At 41.0% G+C, this 23,182-nt stretch overlaps 1 protein-coding gene and 1 long non-coding RNA gene across 2 annotated transcripts in view; both read right to left on the bottom strand.

Annotated features, from left to right (window-relative positions):
• The window catches only part of mpped2a (metallophosphoesterase domain containing 2a), a 78,553-nt gene extending 73,545 nt beyond the window's left edge, over positions 1 to 5,008 (bottom strand). The window contains exons 1-2 of the mRNA XM_047363783.1: positions 3,080 to 5,008; positions 393 to 683 (exon numbers count right to left, since the gene is read on the bottom strand). Coding sequence (XP_047219739.1) covers positions 393 to 505 — 113 coding nt within the window. The 5' untranslated portion in view covers positions 506 to 683; positions 3,080 to 5,008. The remainder of the gene's footprint in view (positions 1 to 392; positions 684 to 3,079) is intronic.
• Positions 5,009 to 18,129: 13,121 nt separating this feature from the next.
• Positions 18,130 to 18,457, bottom strand: LOC124866749. The gene is made up of 2 exons (XR_007037905.1): positions 18,282 to 18,457; positions 18,130 to 18,182 (listed from the first exon to the last, which is right to left on the bottom strand). It is a non-coding gene; the product is annotated as an uncharacterized LOC124866749 (long non-coding RNA).
• Positions 18,458 to 23,182: the final 4,725 nt, after the last annotated feature.

Raw genomic sequence — 23,182 nt, 5'->3', positions numbered from 1 at the left:
ACATAACACAAACAACTAATACCTTTAAACATTACATTCGGTGTTTTATACTCCTCCCAAAATCTGTCCTGATTGGCCGCCACACAGACTCTAAGCTTGAGTCAATTAAATCTACTTTGGATAAGAACAGCTTGATTGGACTCCTGTTTGAGCTCATTCTGTACATGTGTGTTTAGTTTTGTAGAAAAAGACCTGTCAGGACTGGGTCAAAAAAGTTCTGGAAGTATGTTAAACTTCATACAGAACATTCCTTGACAACTCGTGAAATAAAAGCTTTAAAATACAAGTTGTTTAGTGGAGACAAGACAGAATTACAGAGTTAATTTCTATCCAAACACAGCAAATATAACAGAGCAAGAGGAAGGTAATTCCCAGCTTGTGCGTGTACTTACATGTGGACATGTGGAGGTTGGAAGCGGCTCTGGTTGATGTTGTAATGTGTGAAAGCCTGCGTGGGGTTGGAGCTGTACTCGTCCACCGCGATGGTCACTTTGCCATGAGCCATCCTTCCGCCGTTTGGACATGAGACGCCGTTCGTTCACCGGGATTCAGCAGCGAGCCGTGCGGCGGTCATCCTTCGGAGCCGCTCAGGAAGCCCAGGAATTCTCCCAGCAGCAGCAGGAGCGGCGGCGGGGCCAGCAGTAGCTTCCCGGCCGACCGACTCGACCAACACACGCTGCAGTCTGCACAAGAACAGAGCAACGCATTAACTGCTGGGGAGAAGGCATGCTTCAACTTCTGAGAGCACAGGAAAAGCAAGCCAGTTGCTCCCAAAACAGATATTTCAAAAAATATGAATTATCAAGAAAGTGAAAGCAGGGATTCAGAGATATGCAAAGAGAAACATTAAGTAAATGTTTGAAGACTAAAAAAAAGGTGAAAAAAACTATATTTTCTATATACAATCCTAATTAGATTATCCAGGAATATTAACAATAAAGATAAAAGTTTCAATATGCTTTTTCTTAAAAAAAAAAAAAAAACAGGACTGGCATTTTAGTAACATATTTAGCTAGAAAATAAAATTTACTCCAGGTGTAATCTTGAATTCATGAGCCTTTAAAATTTTAAACATTCAAAAAGAAAGCGATTGCTTGTTGCAAAACCTTCAGTAAAACAAGAAATCCAAAAACGAACCCACGAAACAGGTCGATTTCTAAACACCACAAATAAAAACAAAAGTGGCTCAAACTACTAACTGATCCTGAAGAACAATTGATCAGCAGGGGAGATCAGGCAAGCCTGAAATATCATTTATAAAGGATTCTGTTTGGAAAAGTTCTAAAAAGTTGCAGGACAAGATAAAAAGCGATGTCTCTCACCCGGCTGTCCAGCGCCTCCTTGCACCCTGAGCTTCCTTTCACTCTGACCTTCCTAACTGATAGTAACGTGTCTAACTTGGGCGTTTTATACCAGACGTCCCCATGCACCCACACATCAAAGGGGAAAAAATGTCCAAGAAAATAAATCTGCCATCTTTTTTTTTTTTTTATAGGAGGGAAATCACCACTGCCCATGTGAACATCTGATGGTTAAATCACAGGATGCCGTGAATAAGTCAAAGTCAACAACTCAAAACTGGCCCATTTTCACAAAAGCATTGATTTATGTTTTCTGGGTCAGCTGGATGCTGCTTCCCATGATGCAAGCTGTTAATTTTAGAGTGAGGAAAATATTCATTCAGATTTGCATAATGAAATCCTTCCCTGAAGTAATTTAAAGAAATCCTTACAGTATGTGAATCAGGAACGCATGCCTTTGCTTTTTAAATTTATTTAACTTTCAGATAAAAAACTATAAATTTCATTGACAATTATTCCTCTTAACCAATGGGGGTATGTTCATTTTAATAACAAAAATAAATGTATTGGTCAAACTGTCTGCGTTTTTAACCTCTTAATGGCTAGTTTTGGCAATTAAAGCCTTTTTCTGAAACAAAAACTAGTTGTTTTTTTTCTTTCTCTCATCTCATATTTTTTAAATTAGACATTTTTGGGAGAGTTTTGATTTTGATTCATATCAATTTCCAGAGACTCCAGATGAAAAGAAAAAATACATGTATTCTTTTTATTTATTAAAAAAATGAATTAATGCAAATACATGCAAATTGGATTGTTTTTAAGGGTGGGGTTATCATCTGAGCCTAGGAACCCTGATTCTGGTGAATTGTTGCTTTTAAGTCCAAACGTCTATTTTGCAAATTGCTAGAATTTTGGAGGGATTTTAGCACCAAGAATCAAACTGCCATGGTACTGTATTAAAACAATGCATTTTCAAATCGCTACATGGCCCATTATGCAGAAGAGATACTTACTGCTTAGATTAAATGGCGTATAGAAAGATAGAAAAACATTCAAAAATGTACTATTTGATCCACACATTCAAAGTTTTGCATAAAAAAAAAAAAAAAAACACCAAGAGGGTTAAATAATGATGGAAAAGCCAAATTTCTGCTGCAGCTTAGTGTAATATTAGTTTTTGTGCAGTACATGTTTCCAGGATGCAGCATGCCTCTCGATGAGCGTGTGTGTGTCCATGCATGTGTGTGATCGCCCTGCTCGCCTGTCTCTGCCTTATGGCTACAGTAGCAGCAGCAGCGACTAGCTCTGTAGCTTAGCCTGCTAAATTGTAAAAAAAAAATATGCCCGCTGAAGCTTCGAGGTGAGCCGCACTTCTTTTTTGGCAGCACAATAAACAGAGAGCCTGGCTTCTAACTTCCCACTCCGGTAAGCAGAAGGGAAGAGGGGGCGGAGGGCAGAAGGCGAATAAAATTGACCCTTCCTCATATCACCATGCAGACGCGGCGTGAGCTATACTACGGAGCCGCTCGCAGTTAAGCTTGCAGCATGCGTGTCCGCAAAAAACAGAAACTACGTTTTATCCTGAACTCTGATCCGTGAATAATATTAATTTTTAAAAAAAAGAACCCATGGGTGCCGAGTGTCACAGCACCGCCTCGGTAACCTCTGGCTTCTTCCTCGTAAATGACAAGCCACCTTTAAACCGACGGCTTTGTGTCAGGAATTACTCCCCTCCCTCCCGTCTCTGCTTCCAAAGCAAAGCTGAAAGGTTGCTCTACCTTCGTCCTGGAGGTTTTTCCTTTTCCCCCCCTCCTCTCTGGGTGTTATATCTGGCCGGAGAAAGAGTGTCGGGTCGGGGTCGCACTCTACGCGGAGGAAGGAGAAGAAGAAGCGGCGGCAGAAGAAGCAGCAGCAGCAAAGGGACTCGGGTCCATGCGGCGGTGACTCCTCGGCGACCGTCTGGGGGTGTTGCAGCAGGCTGGGCGGGCTGGGGCAAGAACCTTCGACCCGGCGGGACCTCGCCTGGCTCTTGTGGAAAGAACCCAAACCAGGAGGAGAGCAAGTGGTAGCGAGCCGGAGAGTAGGGCGAGAGACAGTGACAAACAGCAGGAGAGAGAGAGAGAGAGAGAGAGCCAGCAGCCTCGGTGAGTCGGAGGGGGAGCCGGAGTGCAGTGAGCCGGAGCTGCCACTGGGGTCAGAGAGCAGGAGAAGGAGCGAGCACCCCCCACCGCCGTGCGCGCGAACACGCGCGCCTTCATCGGCTTGTGGAGGGAGGGGGTGGAGGAGAGGGACTCGCGCAGTCCCGCGTTCTGCCTCTTTGCTGCGTTTACTTGCCGTCGAAACTCACACTTGTATCCATTTGAGACGTGAATGACTGTCCGAGTACAGGTGCATCTCAATAGAGAAGAGAATGGAAAATCAATGAAAAGTGTTTTTGATTTCAGTAATTCACACCAAGTGAAACGCATTTTAAGTAATACTTACACATTAAATTGTCAAGCATTTGTTTTTGTTAATTTTGATTATTGTGGTTTAAAGCTAATGGAAGTCCAACACTTATTTAATAGAGAATTGTTGGCCTACGGAAAACGTATGCCAGTATGCACTCAGTGCCTAGACGGTTTCTCTTTTTGTATTAGTTTGGTGCAACAATGTGCCATTGCATGGAGGGGATCAACCAGTAACTGCAAAAAAAAAAAAAGACTGTTAGGTTAATTGGTTACTCTAAATTTCCCTTTGGGATGAGTTTTTCATTTCATGGTTGTCTGTCCTGGACTGGTGACCTGTCCAGGCTGTACATCCACACTTTAAGATGGGAATCTAAAAAGCAAAAATGTATTAAATCAACAATTTATAATTTGTCCAAATAAGTTGAAACAAAGCTATGAAATCAAATCTAGCAAAACAAAAGGCTAAATGTCTAGGGCCATGAAACGCCAACTTACTCTGGTGTGTGAAAACACTTCTAAATAGATAAGGAATACATTGCTCAGAAGAGAAATAAAAAATTTTGATCTGGCTTTAGTCAGGATGAAGTAGTCCTGGCATTGCAAAGGTGTTTCTTGAACACCGTTTAGAAAGGTGGGCTTTGCTCCACCTTTTAAGTGTTGTGGATCTTAAAAACAATCCACAATAAATTCATAGCTGTGCTCCACATTTTCTATTTAAAAATATTGCAGTTCTGTAATTTATAATCAGCCCATCATAAAAAATGAGCAGCAATCATTTAAATCCCCATATGAATATAAAATGCATGCCCATAATTGTGCATGTAAACTTATGACTGGAAAGGTATGCACTGAAGCTCACGTTGACAATCAGGGAAATCAAGCTCTACTGCGGGAGTGAAGTTTATGTAGCTGCATCCTATCTCTAAAGAGAAACGAAATAAAGAAAAACCCTGATGTATGTTCTGATTCATAGATGCTCTTCGACGTATTCTGTTGAGATAGGAATGCCTTTGGAAGAGGGGGACCTGAAGGGGAGTAACATTCGGACCCTGGACTGAAGATTTAAGGATGTGTGCTAACAGCTTTCTTGTTGAACAGTCAGAGAGGTTGCTTTGTTGGAGGGTGAACAGGATGGACAGTGTAATGAGAAACAGTTGATAAGGGTTAGGGTTACATCAGCTTCTGTGAGGACAGCTGTGTACCATCATGCACCAGGGTGAGTTACAACAACGACAAACCCTGGTTCACAGCTAAACTCAGAAGGTTAAGACTGGATAAGGAAGAGGCCTTCAGGAGTGGGGACAAAGACATATACAGAGAGGCAAAGTACAAGTTTGGCAAGGCAGTGAAAGAGGCCAAACGACTGTACTCTGAGAAGCTCCAAAACCAGTTCTCAGCCAACGACTCTGCGTCTGTCTGGAAAGGGCTCAAGCAGATCACCAACAACAAGCCGAAAGCCCCCCACTCCATCAACGACCGACGCCTCGCCAACGACCTGAAAGAGTTCTACTGCCGCTTTGAAAGACAAAGGGACAGTCCTGCAACCATCCCCCACGACACCCCCCAACACCTGCAGCCACAATCCACCACCCCCACCTCCCCAACCTCAAGAGGGGCCTTGGCACCTCCAACCCCCACCCTGAAGTTCCCCCCCACCAGCCCCCTACCCACGCCAGGGACGGGTCATTCCATCCAGGAGAAGGACGTCAACAAACTCTTCAGGAGACAGAACCCCCGGAAAGCTGCTGGACCGGATTCTGTCTCACCAGCCAGCCTGAAGCACTGCACTGATCAGCTGTCTCCAGTCTTCACAGACATTTTTAGCACCTCACTGGAGACATGTCATGTGCCAACCTGCTTCAAGTCCTCCACCATCGTCCCTGTTCCCAAGACGCCAAGGACCACAGGGCTTAATGACTTCAGACCCGTCGCCCTGACCTCTGTGGTGATGAAGTCCTTTGAGCGCCTTGTGCTCTCACACCTAAAAGACATCACCGACCCCCTCCTGGACCCCCTGCAGTTTGCCTACAGAGCCAACAGGTCTGTAGATGATGCAGTCAACCTAGCCCTTCACTTCATCCTCCGGCACCTGGACTCCACAGGAACCTACGCCAGGATCCTGTTTGTGGATTTCAGCTCTGCCTTCAACACCATCGTCCCAGCTCTGCTCCAGGAGAAGCTCTCCCAGCTGAGTGTGCCCGACTCCACCTGCAGGTGGATCACTGACTTCCTGTCTGACAGGAAGCAGCGCATGAGGCTGGGGAAGCACGTCTCTGACTCCGTGACCATCAGCACCGGTTCCCCCCAAGGCTGTGTTCTCTCTCCTCTGCTCTTCTCCCTGTACACCAACAGCTGCACCTCCAGTCACCAGTCTGTCAAGCTTCTGAAGTTTGCGGACAACACCATTCTGATCGGACTCATCTCTGATGGTGACGAGTCCGCGTACAGATGGGAGGTGGACCATCTGTTGGACTGGTGCAGCCAGAACAACCTTGAGCTCAACGCTCTAAAGACAGTGGAGATGGTTATGGACTTTAGGCAGAACCCAGCCCCACCTGCCTCCATCACCCTCTGTGACTCCACAATTGACACTGTGGAATCTTTCCGCTTCCTGGGAACCATCATCTCCCGGGACCTCAAGTGGGAGCCAAACATCAGCTCCCTCATCAAGAAAGCCCAGCAGAGGATGTTCTTCCTGCGGCAGCTGAAGAAATTCAACCTGCCAAAGACTATGATGGTGCACTTCTACACAGCCATCATTGAGTCCATCCTCACCTCCTCCATCACCATCTGGTACGCCGCTGCTACAGCCAAGGATAAGGGCAGGCTGCAGCGTGTCATTCGGTCTGCTGAGAAGGTTATTGGCTGCTGTCTACTGTCGCTCCAGGAACTGTACACCTCCAGGACCCTGAAGCGGGCAGGGAAGATTCTGGCTGATCCCTCCCACCCCGGTCACAGACTCTTTGAGATTCTCCCCTCTGGCAGGAGGCTGCGGTCCATCCGGACCAAAACCTCACGCCACAAGAACAGTTTTTTCCCATCTGCCACCAGCCTTGTTAACAAAGACCGGAAACCACCCTGACACTCTCCCTTTCCCCACACCCCCCCTTTTTTGCTGACAGGACACCTGTAACCTGCAACTCTATGCGTTACATTAACGCTCAGCTTGGACTCATGCTTTACTTGCACTGCCATACTTGCACAATGATCACCTGCACTGTTGTACTGCTCTCGCATCTTATACTGCTCTATATTTACTCTCACTCACTTAAAACTGTGCACATATATTTATATTATATTGTAGTTATGTTTATACTGTTTAATTTGTATTGTATTGCACCGACTACGCCAAAACAAATTCCTTGTATGTCCAAAAACGTACTTGGCAATAAAGCTTTTCTGATTCTGATAATGTGAACTTTAGTGAGTAGTGGTGTGGAAAGGAGGACCAGCACTTGAGTTGTGAGAAGTTTCCAGCTGACCTTATTGTTGAAGAGCTACTAGGAAGGTCCAGGTACATTTATCCACGACACAGGAAGAATGCAGGCAAGTTTAAACTAGAAGCATAACTCAAATAATTTTTAATAGTATGATGAAATGGCCTCTGGGTAGCTTGGTTGGTAGATCAGGATTACTGCGCGCTGTTTGCCCAATCTTTCCGTGCATGTGTTAGCTCTCTCTAGGAACTCTGATTCTCTCCCACAGTCGAAAAACATGCACGTTAGGTTAATCGCTCTTTAAATTGTCATCAGCTGCATGGCTGTGTATCTTGTGTGTTGCCCTGATATGGACTGATGACCTGTCCAGGGTGTACACCATCACTCAGACAATGACATGACCACAGGAAATAAAATCCAGCCCCACCCACCCCCAGTAATCCTGCATGGAAGAGGAGCCATAGACAATGGATGTGTATTGAAGTTAAAAATAAATGATGATTACATCATTAAATCTGACCTAAAGTTAGTTTTTATTACCAAGGGTATATATGTGTTATATGTTCATTGAGGTAAAGTTCTGCCTTCATGAAGATATGAAATGATTACATTCAGCTCTGATTTCACATAATATTTCTTTAAGAGTGCACAAGTTAAAGTTAATCGTATTCATAAATGTTTTACATCTAAACTACGAATACATCTGGTTTTAAAAATATAAGAAGAAGGTATCCATGTTTGTTCCTTTTTCTTCCACTGTTGCCCTAACCTCACACAATGAGCCAGTCAATCACTTATTGTAGTCTTTGCAATAGATAGAAAATTACTTGGCAGCCTTTACCCCTTGATTAAGATTAATATCCAGATGACTCAGTAAAAGCAGAGTGAACCCCAGCCAAGAAAATATTTCTGAATCCAGGAGCCTGAAGCTGGATATATATGGAGATCCTAAGTGATGGTCTGTTCTGTTTTATGTATCTGAAGGAGTTTGGGCTTTAGTACCCTGCTTCAGGCTTTATTCCATGAAATCAAATGCAGTACTCAGTATTATCAATTGCTGCACCTTAAACTTGTTTTGTAACCCAGCACAAATTCTTAAGAACCATCAATGCCTCATTCTTACTTTTCATTTCAACATAACATACACATTTCCTTACATAAGCATTTATCACTGTGTATGTGAATCTGAAATACTTTCTAATAGGATTACAGTTGTGTGGGAAACTGGTGCTCAAATGAACACAGTGGTGTAACATAATCCATGATAGGAAGACAGAGCAGCCGCTTTGGGTTTGCATCTAAACAATGCTAATTAGTACCTGCGGGAATGCATCATGCAACCTGAAATGGGGCAACACAGTTTCCAAACTGGGTGAAACCTGCAACTTGCTGACTCGGTTTAAAAACTGCATCTTGATCATCAAGATGATTTTCATCATCAGGAAGTTTTTCTTTGATTTCTTTCAGATTAACTTATCGATTTTAGAACTGTATTTTTTTTACCAGTTGTCTGATTTATGGCTTTGGTTTAAAGCATTTAAATTAATTTTGTTCTTGTTGTTTTTCAGAAAGCTCTTTATTATTGTGCATAAGAGTGATTTATTTCCAAAACAGATTGTCAAATCTTTTTATTCGTTTTTAGAGTGAGATTAATATGAAAACACATTTACATTTTGTCTTTTTAATAGCAATTGTACACCTATAATAGTAAAAACCGTTGGAGCAAAGAGAAGGATAATGGTTATCTTATGGTATTAATCAACTTCATATCTTTCAGTCTTTTCAAGGGGGATTTCAGCTGCTTGTTTATTTTACCCCTAAACCTACTTATATCAAGTTTTATATCTGACCGTTTTCAGACTATCTTTAAAATTTTGTTAGTTTGGTTTTAAGTACATAAACATTGTTCAGAGGCTGATTTAAGTATTAGAAATACACCTAACACAGGGGATGAACAAGTTTTAGTCGCTACACAAATACAGGGGTTGGACAATGAAACTGAAACACCTGTCATTTTAGTGTGGGAGGTTTCATGGCTATATTGGACCAGCCTGGTAGCCAGTCTTCATTGATTGCACATTGCACCAGTAAGAGCAGAGTGTGAAGGTTCAATTAGCAGGGTAAGAGCACAGTTTTGCTCATGATATTGAAATGCACACAACATAATGGGTGACATACCAGAGTTCAAAAGAGGACAAATTGTTGGTGCACGTCTTGCTGGCGCATCTATGACCAAGACAGCAAGTCTTTGTGATGTATCAAGAGCCACGGCATCCAGGGTAATGTCAGCATACCACCAAGAAGGATGAACCACATCCAACAAGATTAACTGTGGACGCAAGAGGAAGCTGTCTGAAAGGGGTGTTCGGGTACTAACCCGGATTGTATCCAAAAAACATAAAATCACGGCTGCCCAAATCACGGTAGAATTAAATGTGCACCTCAACTCTCCTGTTTCCACCAGAACTGTCCGTAGGGAGCTCCACAGGGTCAATATACACGGCCGGGCTGCAATAGCCAAACCTTTGGTCAATCATGCCAATGCCAAACGTCGGTTTCAATGGTGCAAGGAGCGCAGATCTTGGGTTGTAGACAATGTGAAACATGTATGGTTCAGTGTTGAGTCCACCTTTACTGTTTTCCCCACATCCGAGAGAGTTACAGTGTGGAGAAGCCCCAAAGAAGCGTAACACCCAGACTGTTGCATGCCCAGAGTGAAGCATGGGGGTGGATCAGTGATGGTTTGGGCTGCCATATCATGGCATTCACTTGGCCCAATACTTGTGCTAGATGGGCGCGTCACTGCCAAGGACTACCGAACCATTCTTGAGGACCATTTGCATCCAATGGTTCAAACATTGTATCCTGGAGGCGGTGCCGTGTATCAGGATGACAATGCACCAATACACACAGCAAGACTGGTGAAAGATTGGTTTGATGAACATGAAAGTGAAGTTGAACATCTCCCATGGCCTGCACAGTCACCAGATCTAAATATTATTGAGCCACTTTGGGGTGTTTTGGAGGAGCGAGTCAGGAAATGTTTTCCTCCACCGGTATCACGTAGTGACCTGGCCACTATCATGCGAGAAGAATGGCTTAAAATCCCTCGGACCACTATGCAGGACTTGTATATGTCATTCCCAAGACGAATTGACGCTGTATTGGCCGCAAAAGGTCATGATGATGGCAAGTGTTTCGCTACCCATAACATCTTGCCCATAGGCCAATAAGTTAAATTGTGGGCTCATCTGACCCGATCACCTTCTTCCACATTTGTCTTTTCCCCTAGATGGCTTATGGCAAAATGTAAATGGGATTTTTAATTGTTTTGTTTCAGTAATGCTTTCTTCTCCATTAAGGCCAGGATTGGCTGACTGGGATTTTATTTATGGGTACCAGATTATGGGGGGCATAATATGAATGCATGGCATACTTTGCAGGTTTTATGTGTAAAAACCACGTTTTATTTTCCTTCCACCTCACAGTTATGCACTGCATTGTGCTGATCTATCACATAAAACCCAATTAACATACATTTTACTTTAATATGCCAACACATATGAAGACTGGATGAATTTGTGTGGAGTATCGCATCTTGTGGCATCTTCTCCGTGAGTTTAAAATTCGTGCACTTGGAACATTTTTAACAGCTCATTAAGTTCACCTGGGTAAAGGTTGCAGTCAGCCTGCACCACCATCATCGCTTCTGGCTGCTATGTTTAAAACCTTGCTGCAGTACTTACTTTCCAACAATGACCACAACATGAAACTCCACAGAGTAAAAGCCCATTTTCATGCCGAAGGTAAATGATATTTCTAAAATGCCTTCCATCACACAGTTCAAAAGCATTTCAAATCATTCAACAGGAGGAGAAAATAAATTGTCAGTGCCAAGGCTATACCTTTTAATGTACTGATGGGATTTTTGATGAGAAAAGGCTGTGTGGGACGATCCATAACGGACGCATCTGAGGGAGGGGGGCAGTGACGGGGGGGCTTCTAGCACATTTACATGTCAGCCAGTTGGAGCGGAGCTGCCTTTTTCTAATTTAACTGACATGCTTCAATTTCCCAGGCCCATCTGCACCCCCCACCGCCACAACAACCCTGCAAGTCATTTCCAATTGACTTTTCTCTTATCTGCAGAAAGAAAAAAAGCATTTCCATCTCATAGCCGGCGGGTGTTAATGTGAAAGCAGGGTTTAAATTTTATGTGGCGGGGCCACATTTAAACATTTGACCAGCGTTTGTTCTCTAGGTTGCGTATTGAAAACTGATGATAGATACGGGACCAAATGTCACTGAAGAAATGGCTTTTGCCACGAATGTTTTATTCAACCCTGTGTTGCACTGATCACATTTATACAATAGAAAATGTAAATGTTATGCACTCCTCTCAAAACTCTATATATTTTATGACCTTCTATGAAAAGGTTTGAAATGATTTTCCATCCATATAAGAATAAAAAAATGGAGCACGTTAAACGGGAGAGAGAAACAGGTGTGTGAGCTCCTCCTGGAGGCAGAGGGTTATATTCACTTAACCTGGCGGCTACAGGGGTTCACCGGCTCTAACCTGCACAGATTTACGTTCGTCTGTGGTGATGCCCGTCTTCACTGCCCGCCATGAATCAAACGGAGCTCTGTCTGTGTCTCTGAGAGTCCCATCCTGACGCATGCAGGGGTTTGGTTTTTTAAATGTTAATGTCATTCAGATTTATGGGAAGCACAGAGATGGAGGCTGAGCTGGATACTGTTTATGTATGCTGGTAAAGTACACATAAACACAAGCAAAGACTGTTTGCGTGTGAGCTTTGGCTGCACTCTTAAGACTGAGCTGCTGCTGCTGCTGCTGGCATTAAAAGTGTGCTATAGGTATAAGGAGTTTCTCTTATTTTGAACGTAGTCAGGAAGAGAAGACGATAGACAGAAGAAAAGCTCTCTGGCATTAAAGCCAAGTGTGTTCATTCTCCTCCCATTGTCCTGCTGGGCTGTGATGGACTCAGTAATATGCAGGGTCACTTTCTATGCCAAAGGCTAAATGGAGGCTCCTTGCAGGAGAAGCCTGTGTGAGTCGGTCTCTTTCTGCTAAACGGTAAAATAAAACATTCCCCTTTGTTCCCCCTGAGATGCAGCTTCACCCGTAACCCTTCAGCACAATCTGTTCTTCAGCTTTCTCTCTCTCTCTCTCTCTCTCTCTCTCTCTCTGTGTGTGTGTGTGTGTGTTGAGCAGGCAATGCTGGATAAATTAAGGGGAACACTGAGTCGCGTTGCCTTTCACGTAGAGTGACTGTGTATTAAATCATGTTGATTAAATAGAGTTCACAGAAGAACAACTGTGAAGGTGCACTCGGTCCTGTAAAAGTAGTTCATGGTCTTCTCAGTTGATGATCTTAGCACCTACACTCTCAATTAATCTACGTTAATGTTTATCACTGGGGTAATCGTCTCCATCACCTACTTGCTTAGACTTTCAGGTGCAGCCTAAATAGACTGGATGAAAATGGCATCCATGAAAGAATTACAAGGTGAAAAGCACTACTGATATAAAAAAACATAAGGCTTGTCTCCTTTTTGCCTAAGAACATTTTGATGATCCCCAAGACGATTGGCAAATTTTCAGTGGACTAATGAAACAAGGTGAAGGTGTGTTTGCCATTAGAGCTGGTGTGAAACTAACACCAAAGAGCATCATACAGACAGTAAAACATAGTGGTTGTAGTGTGATGGTCTGGGGCAGATTTGTGCTGCTTCTGGACCTGAATAACTTGTTGAAACCAATCGAACCAATGCTCAAGTGTTTATTCTATCATTTGTTTTTTTTTACTCCATTAATTCCATTAAAGGAGGAAGAGCAAGTCCATTTAACACTTTGAAAACAAGACAAGCATCCATGAATATCTGATGGCTATTGAAGTCCACAATGTTGTATGTTCTTAAGATGTTTCAACAGTGATACTGTAAAGATTTTTTGTCAAGAATTTTCAGTGTTTTCTTGAAGAGAGACTTTAAGGGTTTCAGAGTGACTTCTGAAGTGTGAGACCATGTAATATGACAATAACTGATATGGCTGAATATCATAGCATGCATATAAACCTGGGCATTAAAGTTTATCCGATGATCTGAAATGGTGAAATAATATGGAACGCTTTTATAAACACTGTTAAATATACCCAAAAATGGCTTGTGCTGCACATAGTTGCAACATTATGTCATTACAAGTTGTAGTTTTTCTAAGTGACATCAACAATTTGTACTCAATAGCTTATTGACATTTGTTAATCACCATCTGTAGTATATATTGTGTTTGCACACACAATGGACATGAACTTTGAGAAGTTCTACCTCAATTTCCCCACAAATTGCAGCCAAGCTTTTAACCATACATTCATAAAGCCTAATCCCGATAAAACCTGAGCGACAGCATAGTTAGGAAGGAAAATTAGAAAGTGTTTTCGCAAAAAAAAAACAAAACAATCAATTGAAGGTAATGGATTTCTTAAAAATTGTGTTCCTCCTTATGAATATATTGCAATGAACTGAGAGGCTTTAGAGTTTTGAACTGTATAAAAACAGATTTTTCCACTTAGAACATTTTGCAATGTTATGTATTTATAATAAATTGATATTCTTTATTAGCACCAAGATCTTTGGTATTTCATGCATTTTGTTATTTCCAAAGGAAGATTAATTCAGTATACATCAAAGTCTTGGAGGAAATTCTAAGAAAAACTGCGGTCAAACGTTAAGGTACCAACTTTCCTTGTGAGACCTAGCTTGAATAAATAATGTTTGCTGTTTGTTTAATATGTGTAAGTTAGCTTAAACGCTTGTTTCTTTGCCTGTGTCCTTGCAGCGCTTGTTTCTGAAAATCAGTTAGAGTGAGAGTAGAGAGAGGAAATCACAGTTGGATGAAAGGATGTCATCAGGTCACCTGGTCAGACGTAAAGGGCTGAACTTGCAAACACTGAGATTCACCCAAAAAACAGAGCGACAGAACAAGGGCAGAGGCATCAGATGAAAGACAATGAGTTCAACAAGAGGGAGAGATGGAGGAGGGGGAGGAGGCACAGTGGAGCGACAAGTGAAGCAAAAATATGGAAAAACAGATGGAATAGATAAGATTAAAAGGAACAATCCACAATAAAATATTTAGATGGTGAGCATGCATTGAGTGTTTTTTCACTTCGTTTTTTTTGGGTAAATCTGGCAGTGCTGATAAATTACAATGTCTTACGATGTCTTATTGGTTTTTGCAGCAAGTTTGAAACTATAAAACAGAAAAAAACACATGGAGGTAAATTATTTAGTTGAATTTTTTACAACCACTATGATCAGCTATGGCAGATGCAAGCTGTACCACAACTTTCATAATCTAAAAACTAGGTTTTTATATTAATAAAGGAGGAAAACTAGACACATCTTAGTTATTACTATTACTGCAAAATTTAAACCAGTATTGGTTCGGATTGAAGTTTGTGTAAGATTTAAGTAAATTACAGGTGTTTTTTTCTGTATTGTGCAGTTTGGGTCTTTTTTATATTTTGATTCTTTTCCTCAGTTGGTTTACCTTCTGCCTCCCAGCAGCAATCAGCAAATTGCTGTCCTCAATCAGACTTCCCAGTATTTTAACTCCGGGTTTTCTCAACATCCTCCAGGATCCTGGATGTTTGGCCTGTAGTTCTGCACTGTGTATCATTAAAACGCATAAACTAGAAAGCTAAACATCATAAGAAATAGGAGCCATGGCATTTTTCTTAGCCTTACTGGTGGCTTACTATTTCACATTCTCTTAGCCTCTACCACAAACAGAGGTAGAAAACTAAATTGCTCCCATATAGGATGGTCCCTGCAGCTAAAAATGATCTACACTGCCCCACTGTATCAAATCTTTGGTACAAACAGTTGCTGTATGCCAATTAGGGGGCATGAAAATTTGTTGTTGATCCAAACCAACATGGCGGGCCAGCTACAACCCTTAAACCATCAAGGCTCCCCCAGTTTTTCCTGTTGCAACTTATTTCACTGTTTGAATCCACTCTTTGTCTAACTCAGCCAGCCAAAAGTAATAATTAAAATTGCCTGTGGTGCATTTGTAAGTGCTAGTTGAGATTGGCAAGCAGGGACAGTATGAATGCATTTAGGCAGCTTGGTTCATCCCTTCAGTTTATGAGACATCTTACAATGAATTATTGCCAGGTCTAAATGAAGTGGCTAAACAAACTGTCAGACAAAAACGCTTTCCTCTTATGGACTGAAAGAAGTTGGCAAAAGTCTGGAAAAAAAAACCTTTAGAAAGTTACCCAGACCACAAAAAGATTACAATGTCTTGCTGCCTGGAGAGGGAATATTAACAAATGAGACTTCTGAACACTTGGCCTACTGAAGATGAAAGATGGTCTTTTGTGAGGAATACCCTGTCTTTTATTACTGGTGAATGCTAAATTTAACAGTTTTGCAAATGCTGTGGCACAACCTTCATCTTTTTTTTCTACATAAATGTTTTCTTTTGATTTCATTCTTGTGCATCTTTGAAAATGTTGCACAACTACAATCTAGGCTGTTTTGATAAAACAGTTTTTTTTCTTTCACAATCACTGCTCTATAAAATCCTCAGAAAATACCAAATTAAATTCAAGGAATAATTTCTGCAAAAGAAGCCACGTGACCTATTGAATGCACCCGACAAGCAGTTACAGTTTTGGCGCTCTGTGATATTTGTTAGAGGAAACATTTATATCAGTCAATCAAACTTTATTTATAGAACACTTTTCATACAGTTAACTGTAACAGAGTGTTTTACAGATGTTAAAAACAGAACGACAGACCAACGCAGACAGACACAAATGACTGAAATTATGAAATTAATTAAACAGATAAAACAAGCAATTGTTGGTAATAAAACACTGAGAACGAGGAACTGGAAACTCAATCATGTCGGTTAGTTTAGTAAATGTAAGCATAAAAAATTATTAAATCTATTATAGTAAAGAACAATATTTCTTAAACATGCAACAGTAATTGCCATGTTTATTAAACAGCAATAGAATAATAAAATATAATTACATAAAATAAAGATGCATAAACTGAAATAAAATACAAAAATAGCTACACACTTCGACTAAAAGCCAGACTGAATAAATGTGTCTTTAGTATGCTTTTAAAAACATCTGAACTCTCAGCTTCCCTCAGATCATTAGCAAAGCTGGGTCATAAGATGCCTCACCGTGTATTTTACTTCATTTATATGAAGTGTTTTGTTTCAAAATTCAGAAATCTGCTTTTCATATAAAATAAAAACACACGACCACTTCATTCAACAATCACCCTATTGGTAGGTCTACAAACTACCACTATTATTTCAGATTACTTCATTATTTGCATTTGCTAATTAAAAAGTGGCACAAAAAGTTAATTTAGCATCATATACGTACATTTAATCTTTGCAGTATATTTATGTTAAATGTGTGTTCAGTATCTTCTTGTCTGTAATCATCTGAATCTGATTTCTTGTTTCAAACCTCATCAGCATGTGGTGCCTTGAGTTACACAAGTGCCTACATCTTCTTGTGGCATGCATGAGTGTGTCTGCAGCTTCTCTGGGTAAATGCATCAACAAAGTATGTGTGTATGTGTGTGTGTGCTCTTGGTGCAGTAGTCTGGGATGCATTTCATTGTCCTGTACCCTGCTGTGAAAGTTGATGGGGTTTCCCACTGAGATCGTGTGAAATGATCCTGGCAAGTTATTTGTGTGTGAGACTGAGAGTCTGACTTTGTGTATCCTCCCAGTCTCTGTGTTGCATGTGTGTGTCTTTGTGATCGAACGACAGAGATAGGAAGCGACTGATTGAAAGCCCAGGCAATGAGGACTCACGCTGTGGCTCTCATTTTACCTCACAACTGCTTCAAAACCCATTTGATTGTTGCTGTGTGACTCGTTTCACTATCTGTCAATTTTTCTGCACTCTCCTACAGGTCAAACATCCTTTTTCTGTAAATCGTCGACAGGATCAACCACTGCAAGCAAATGCAACAGTTAAAGACAGAACTTGATTTTTAAATTTGGAGATCTGAATAAGATTATGGTAAACAAACATGGAGGAATCACTAACATTTGTCTGAAGTTTGGCGTTTTAGAGGAATTTGATGAGCCTCGATATGAAGCTCTCTGCAACAGAAAGAAGAAGTCCATCAACAGATGGTATGGCCCCCAATGAGGTCTGATCTCACCATCTTGGAGTCGTTCTGGGATTACAATGAGAGACAGAAACAAGCCAGACAGCCTAAACGACTGCAGCAGCTCAGCTCTCTAAGCTCCAGCTCATACCACAGTGATCTCGTTTGATTTGGGAAGGAGGTGCTCATTTCATATTCCTGAAACACACTTGTGCACATTAATGATTTAAAGACACTAAAAGCACAAGACAAGTTAAAGACTGTATGGCATAAGGTGTTTGGAAGAAAGCAACAGGATCATTTCCACCAAAACAAAATAACCCTTTAGAGAAAGAAAGCCCCTGGATCACCAGATGTTTTGGAATATTTCAAACTGGTCTTGATAAAAAATTCTCCACTTTTCCTGAAGGTCATACTTAGAATTTATATCACTGCCCCCAACAAACTCAATAGGTTTTTACATTCCTGCTACTATTTGTACAGTTTTCCCATGTTGTTGTAAATAGTATTTGTTTTTTCATGCACACATTCAGGAACATTTTCTACACACTTATCACCCAGAATAGAAACCTAGAAAAAAACAACAAAATTATTCTTAGTTGCACATTTCTTTAAATCTGGGTATTTCTACTGTACAGTATTTTAGAAAGTAAAAGAGCATGATTCTCTTATTTTCTGTTTTTTTAATATTAAATTTTACTTTGTGTCATTATGTTCAAAATAGCTCGGACCCACATACAAAGAACACTCAGGAGGTGGAAGTAAAATAAATATTGTTTATTGAAGATATAGTCAGGAACGGACGGAACATCTCACTGCGAAGGAGAGAAGTGAAGAGAATGGATGAATACAGGTAACGGAGGGAAAAACGAAACTAAGACCAAATAGTTATCTTGATACTGAGATTGGCTTACCGAGTTATGGTGGTCAGGTCGCCAGGGGGAATGAAATTCAGGATCCAGATCTTAAGCAGGTATATCCGTAGAGAGTTCACTTGGTGCTGTTCTGTGGAGTTCAGGTTACAGTAAACAAGTTCGCTTACGTTGGAGGGTGGACAGGGTACGCTTGTGGCTTAGCTCAGAAGACGAAGAGAACAGGAAGCTGCCAGCTGGATGCGAATCCAAACAAAGGTAGATCACAGGATAGGAATCCTCAGAACGAAGACAGGCTTGATCCTCCAGAGTAACTTTCAGAAACATAGTCCAGAAAACTCACTGACATAGATCCAAAGCTTAGGCTTTCAAAATCTGCTGAGGAGCAAAAAACAAAGTTAAACGAGGTCAAAGTACAAAGCATAACTTGGAGTGTGGCTAGAGTTTGTACCACTGTGGTAAAAACACTCTTGCATTGAAGTGCTGGCAGCCTCCTGCTTAAGTACTCCTCATGGAAATCAGTGGAATAAGTCACACCTGTCACCCAGCACACCTGAGAGTTCCAGCACCACCTGAGAATGAGCACATGTAGCAAGCACAAAACACAGACACAAACCCAGATCCTGACACCTTGTGTGAAAATGCATGCTTCCATTTGTCTGTCAGTGTTTTTGGGGGGACTTGAGTTGTTGCTTTTTTACTCATTTGCAGCCCTTCTCCAGCCCTTCTTACTATTTTAAGAAAATTGTTTTTTTAAGGAATTTTAAGATTGACCTGGGATTCATTCAAGCCAAAGAAATGCACACAGACCTTCTATTTTTTATCTCTACACATATACAAGAAATGTAGCTTTAAATTATATCCTTAGAGGTATTAGCTAAAAAGTTAGCATGTTTCTGCATAGTGCACAGTGGCTCCTAGGGTCTTGTATTATACTGAAGTGGAGTCAAACATTCTTTTATCAGACCATGAAAACATTTAATAGGCAAAAACTTTGAGCAGGATTAAAACTTACATTCAGATAATCATCTCCTTTGTGCCAAGTTTACAGCCAACAGCTCTCATTAAATCGCCTTTTTGGGGCTAAAATATTTCCTTCTCTCTATCAAATTGTTATTTTGGTTTTTTTTTAAATAACTTTTAGCTAAAAAAACTGAAACATGTTTGCCACCGGCTGCTGATGAAGATCCAACTTAAAGTTGTCTGATTGTTTTCCTGATGGAAGAATCTTAAACAGGGAGTTTTATGGGTTCTTGATGTCCTCAAAAAGGCTGCACGCCCTCTTCTTTAGCCTGCGGGTGTATATCATGTCTGGGAAAGGGATCTCCAGCTCAGTGATGAACTATGTTGCTTTCCACACACTACAGGTCTTGTTGAAATACCCCAAAGTGATATGATTTTTGAAGATGCTCCTAGTCAGCCATTCATGCATCAATGATTTAAAGTAGAGTGGCTCAAATCCAGGTCAGATACTAGACTGAAAATGGATAAAGTCCAAAGACTGAAAGAACTTCAGAAAACCTGGAGAACTATGGATCAAGAGCATGAACACAAGAAAAAAGGGATAACTGAAAACCTTTTCACAGCAGTATTCTGATCCTTTTCTTTAAATGTTGTTTTTGTCGGGGTTGTGGTTATGTGTGTTGTTTTTTGTTCCTGCCTGCTATTGTCTGTGTCTAACCTCTAGTAGGCGCTGGTGACCGTGGTGTGAGGTGACAAGTGTACTCCATTCCCGATGATTACTCCCTGGAGTATTTAAGCAGGAAGCGGCCAGCATCTCACTGCTTGAATGTTAGCCAACCGTGGTACAAGCTCAAGCCAAGTATCCTTATTGGAAACCTAAGTTCTTGCTTTGTTCTCGTCTAACCTATTTTTGTCGTCTTTAACAGTACTATGCCGGAGACAACCAGACTCGCCTCCGACTGATTGTTCCAGTTCCTACCTTGCTTCTCGGATTACAGAAGACACCTGAGGGATTACAAGCTGCAACCAAGCCATGGATCTACCGGACCTATTCATCAGCTGGCTGCTTCCAAGCTTCTTCTATCACGGACTATTCAAGCGAACCCTGTCCACCCTCCACCACGCTCCACGGCCAACATTCGACACAGACTCTGCAGAACCAGACAATGTCGTCCTGGATCAAGCTACTAGAGGCAATCTTCACACTTACCTTTGACATCCTGAGCCGCTTCTTGTTCCCCACGTACTCTCCTCCTGGCGATTCACATCCCAAGATCTAGTAAGATACAGTTTCAGTCAGTATTGGTTCCTCAAGTAACCATTATTCACGTTCTGCTTTTCTCTCACACAGTTGGCGAGAGTTTCCAACTGGTACAGACCAAACATCTACGTTCTTCTAAATAAACCTGTTAAACATTTCTCATTCTCCTGAGTGTTCTCTGCATGTGGGTCTAATTGGTGTCTAAAACGATGACAGTTTTAGGTCCTTTTTGTGAATTCTTTGATCATCTTTTGTTGTCCTAAACCCTGTGTGTTTTATATTCATGATTTTACTGTGTGGCAATGTTCTTATAAATCAAAGAGCAGGGAGGAGTGGAGCCAGCTCACTCCTGCACAACTGAGACACATCACACAACAAACCGATGCAGGATTTATTCCTGGTCCTGGTCTTCTCTCAACTCAGAGGCTCTGAATGAATAGTCTTTTTACTGGGTTGGCTAGTTAGTGAGTTAGTTAGGAATGCTCCTAACAGAGATGCTGCAGGACTCGCCAAGTTGTAGCCCTGCCACATGACAATGAAAACAAAATGACAGAGTTTTTAACATTGAGGGGGTTTATTATGCTTTGAGGTGGATATGAGGAAGAAGATTGAAAGAAACAAAATAGTTTAATGTCTCGTTACACCAGGCAAAACCAGGACAAAAATACAAGAGATGGAAGTACTAATAAAGCTTTAAAAAACTGTCAAAGACAGCAACTAGAGGATGCCCTCCAGTAAATAAAAGGCAGGACAAACAGGCTGGGAGAAGGGAGAATGAGCACTATAAATGCTCTTGTACTCAGGAGACACAAGAGAAAATAATCAAATAACAAAAGCCAACCAGCAGAGGAAAACAATTTCGGTTTTTGAAAATTTTAAGATTCAACAGAGCTGCAGAATAAATCTGAGACCAACAGCTTATTTTCTTTTGGTTCGTATTTAGTGCCAACCTGTGTTCTGATGTTCACATTTCTGTTTTAAGACAAGAACGTGCTAATCAAATAGCCCCCCTGCATCTCTCAGGAATGTGGACGATGTTTTATTCGACTGGATGTCTTCAGGGTGTTTCTTAGAAGAGAGGAACGGCTGCAGAAGGAAGCAGGAGTTTAGTGCGGAGAGTCTGTGAAGGCATGTTTTATCTTCTGCCACAGAGCGTTCAGTGCTGAAATCCGCCTTTCACTGATTTACTGTCATGCTGTCGCTGCACCGAGGGAGATCTGAGCATGTGTGTGTAACTGCAGCAGCCAAAACCCATCTAGTGTTGGGAGTATCAGAATATAAAGTAAGCTTTCAAAATAATTATTATGTCCAAAAATATTCAATTTAATTCAAATATTTCAGCTATTACCGATTCAGATTTGTAAAATGTAATTTTGCCATGAAGTGAAGTCAAGCTCTTGGGAAACACTTGCAATTTAATGTCATTTTATGCTAATAAAGAACAGAAACCTAAATACTGGAAACTTCTCATCCGTTTCATAATAGTACATCTCAGTTATTGTACAATTAAGGAGTTTTAACCAATCTTTTATTACACAGAAGGACAGCAGGATAGACTGTAGCAATGATGTCACCCAGACAAAAAGAAAAGACTGCACAGCAAATAATAGGAAAGCTACAAGGACGCAGTGACAGCAGCCACAGTGGTTTTATTGGGATTAGCCCTAAAAAAAACTGACTTGAATGGAATAGAGGAGGATTGTTGTGGTCAGGGTTTTATGAAACACTATGTTCATTTTTCTATTTAGGTTTTTCGCCTTGAACCCGTCAACTGCATAGAATATTTCTCAATGGATGATTTTCTGTGGATTTCCAAACATGTTTTTCTGCAGAGTAAAATTTCAATTCATATATGCTGCAGTGCAAAGGTATTCATACCCCTTTAGATTTTCCACATTTTGTAAAACTTCAAAGCATTTCTGGGGGAATTTTATCTGATAAACACAAAGTAATGCATACATGTGAAGTGACAAGAAAATAATCCATGACTTTCTAATTTTTAACAAATACAAGTCTTGAAAGTGTGGCATAGATGTGTAATTATCCTCCTTTTTCTGATACCACTAAATTAAACTCCAGTGTTGTTATTTGCCTTCAATTGTCCTCTCCTTGTAAAAAGGGTATTGCAGAACTGCAAACCTACCAAGATATGGCTGACTACCTTAATTGACAGACTGGAGAAGGAGAGCATTAATAAGAGAAGCAGCCAAGAGACCCATGGTAACTCTAGAGGAGTTTCAGATATCCACAGTTCAAGTGGGTGAGTTTGTCCAGCTACTGGACATGCGCTCCACTAATCTATCTTTTCTGGAAAACTGTCCAGAAGAAAGCTATAAGAATTCTTATTTACTGTTTGTCACAAGCCATGCAGGGACTCAGCAAAAAAGTAGAAGATGGTCCGGTTTTAAGGGACAAAAACAGAACTTTTTGGCCTCCAATCAAAAATGCTAAATGTGTTGCAAAGGTAACACTGCACATCACCCTAAACATGCCATCTCCCAAACCCATGATGATGGCAGCATCATGTTCTGGGTTTTCTTTCCTATAGAAGGACAGGGAAGCTGGACAGAGTTGAAAACAGGTAGGAACAGGTAGACTTCTTGGTTTAAACCAATATCCAGCCCAATGAATGTGAATTGAATGTAAATAATAAAGAAAAAACTTTTAAAATTAGTTTAGTAAGTTTGAAGTTTTTTAGGAGCATTTATGACATCATTTT

This window comes from Girardinichthys multiradiatus, chromosome 4 (genome assembly GCF_021462225.1).
Source record: "Girardinichthys multiradiatus isolate DD_20200921_A chromosome 4, DD_fGirMul_XY1, whole genome shotgun sequence".
Classification (NCBI taxonomy): Eukaryota; Metazoa; Chordata; class Actinopteri; order Cyprinodontiformes; family Goodeidae; genus Girardinichthys; species Girardinichthys multiradiatus.
This window is presented reverse-complemented; position numbering and strand designations above follow the sequence as displayed.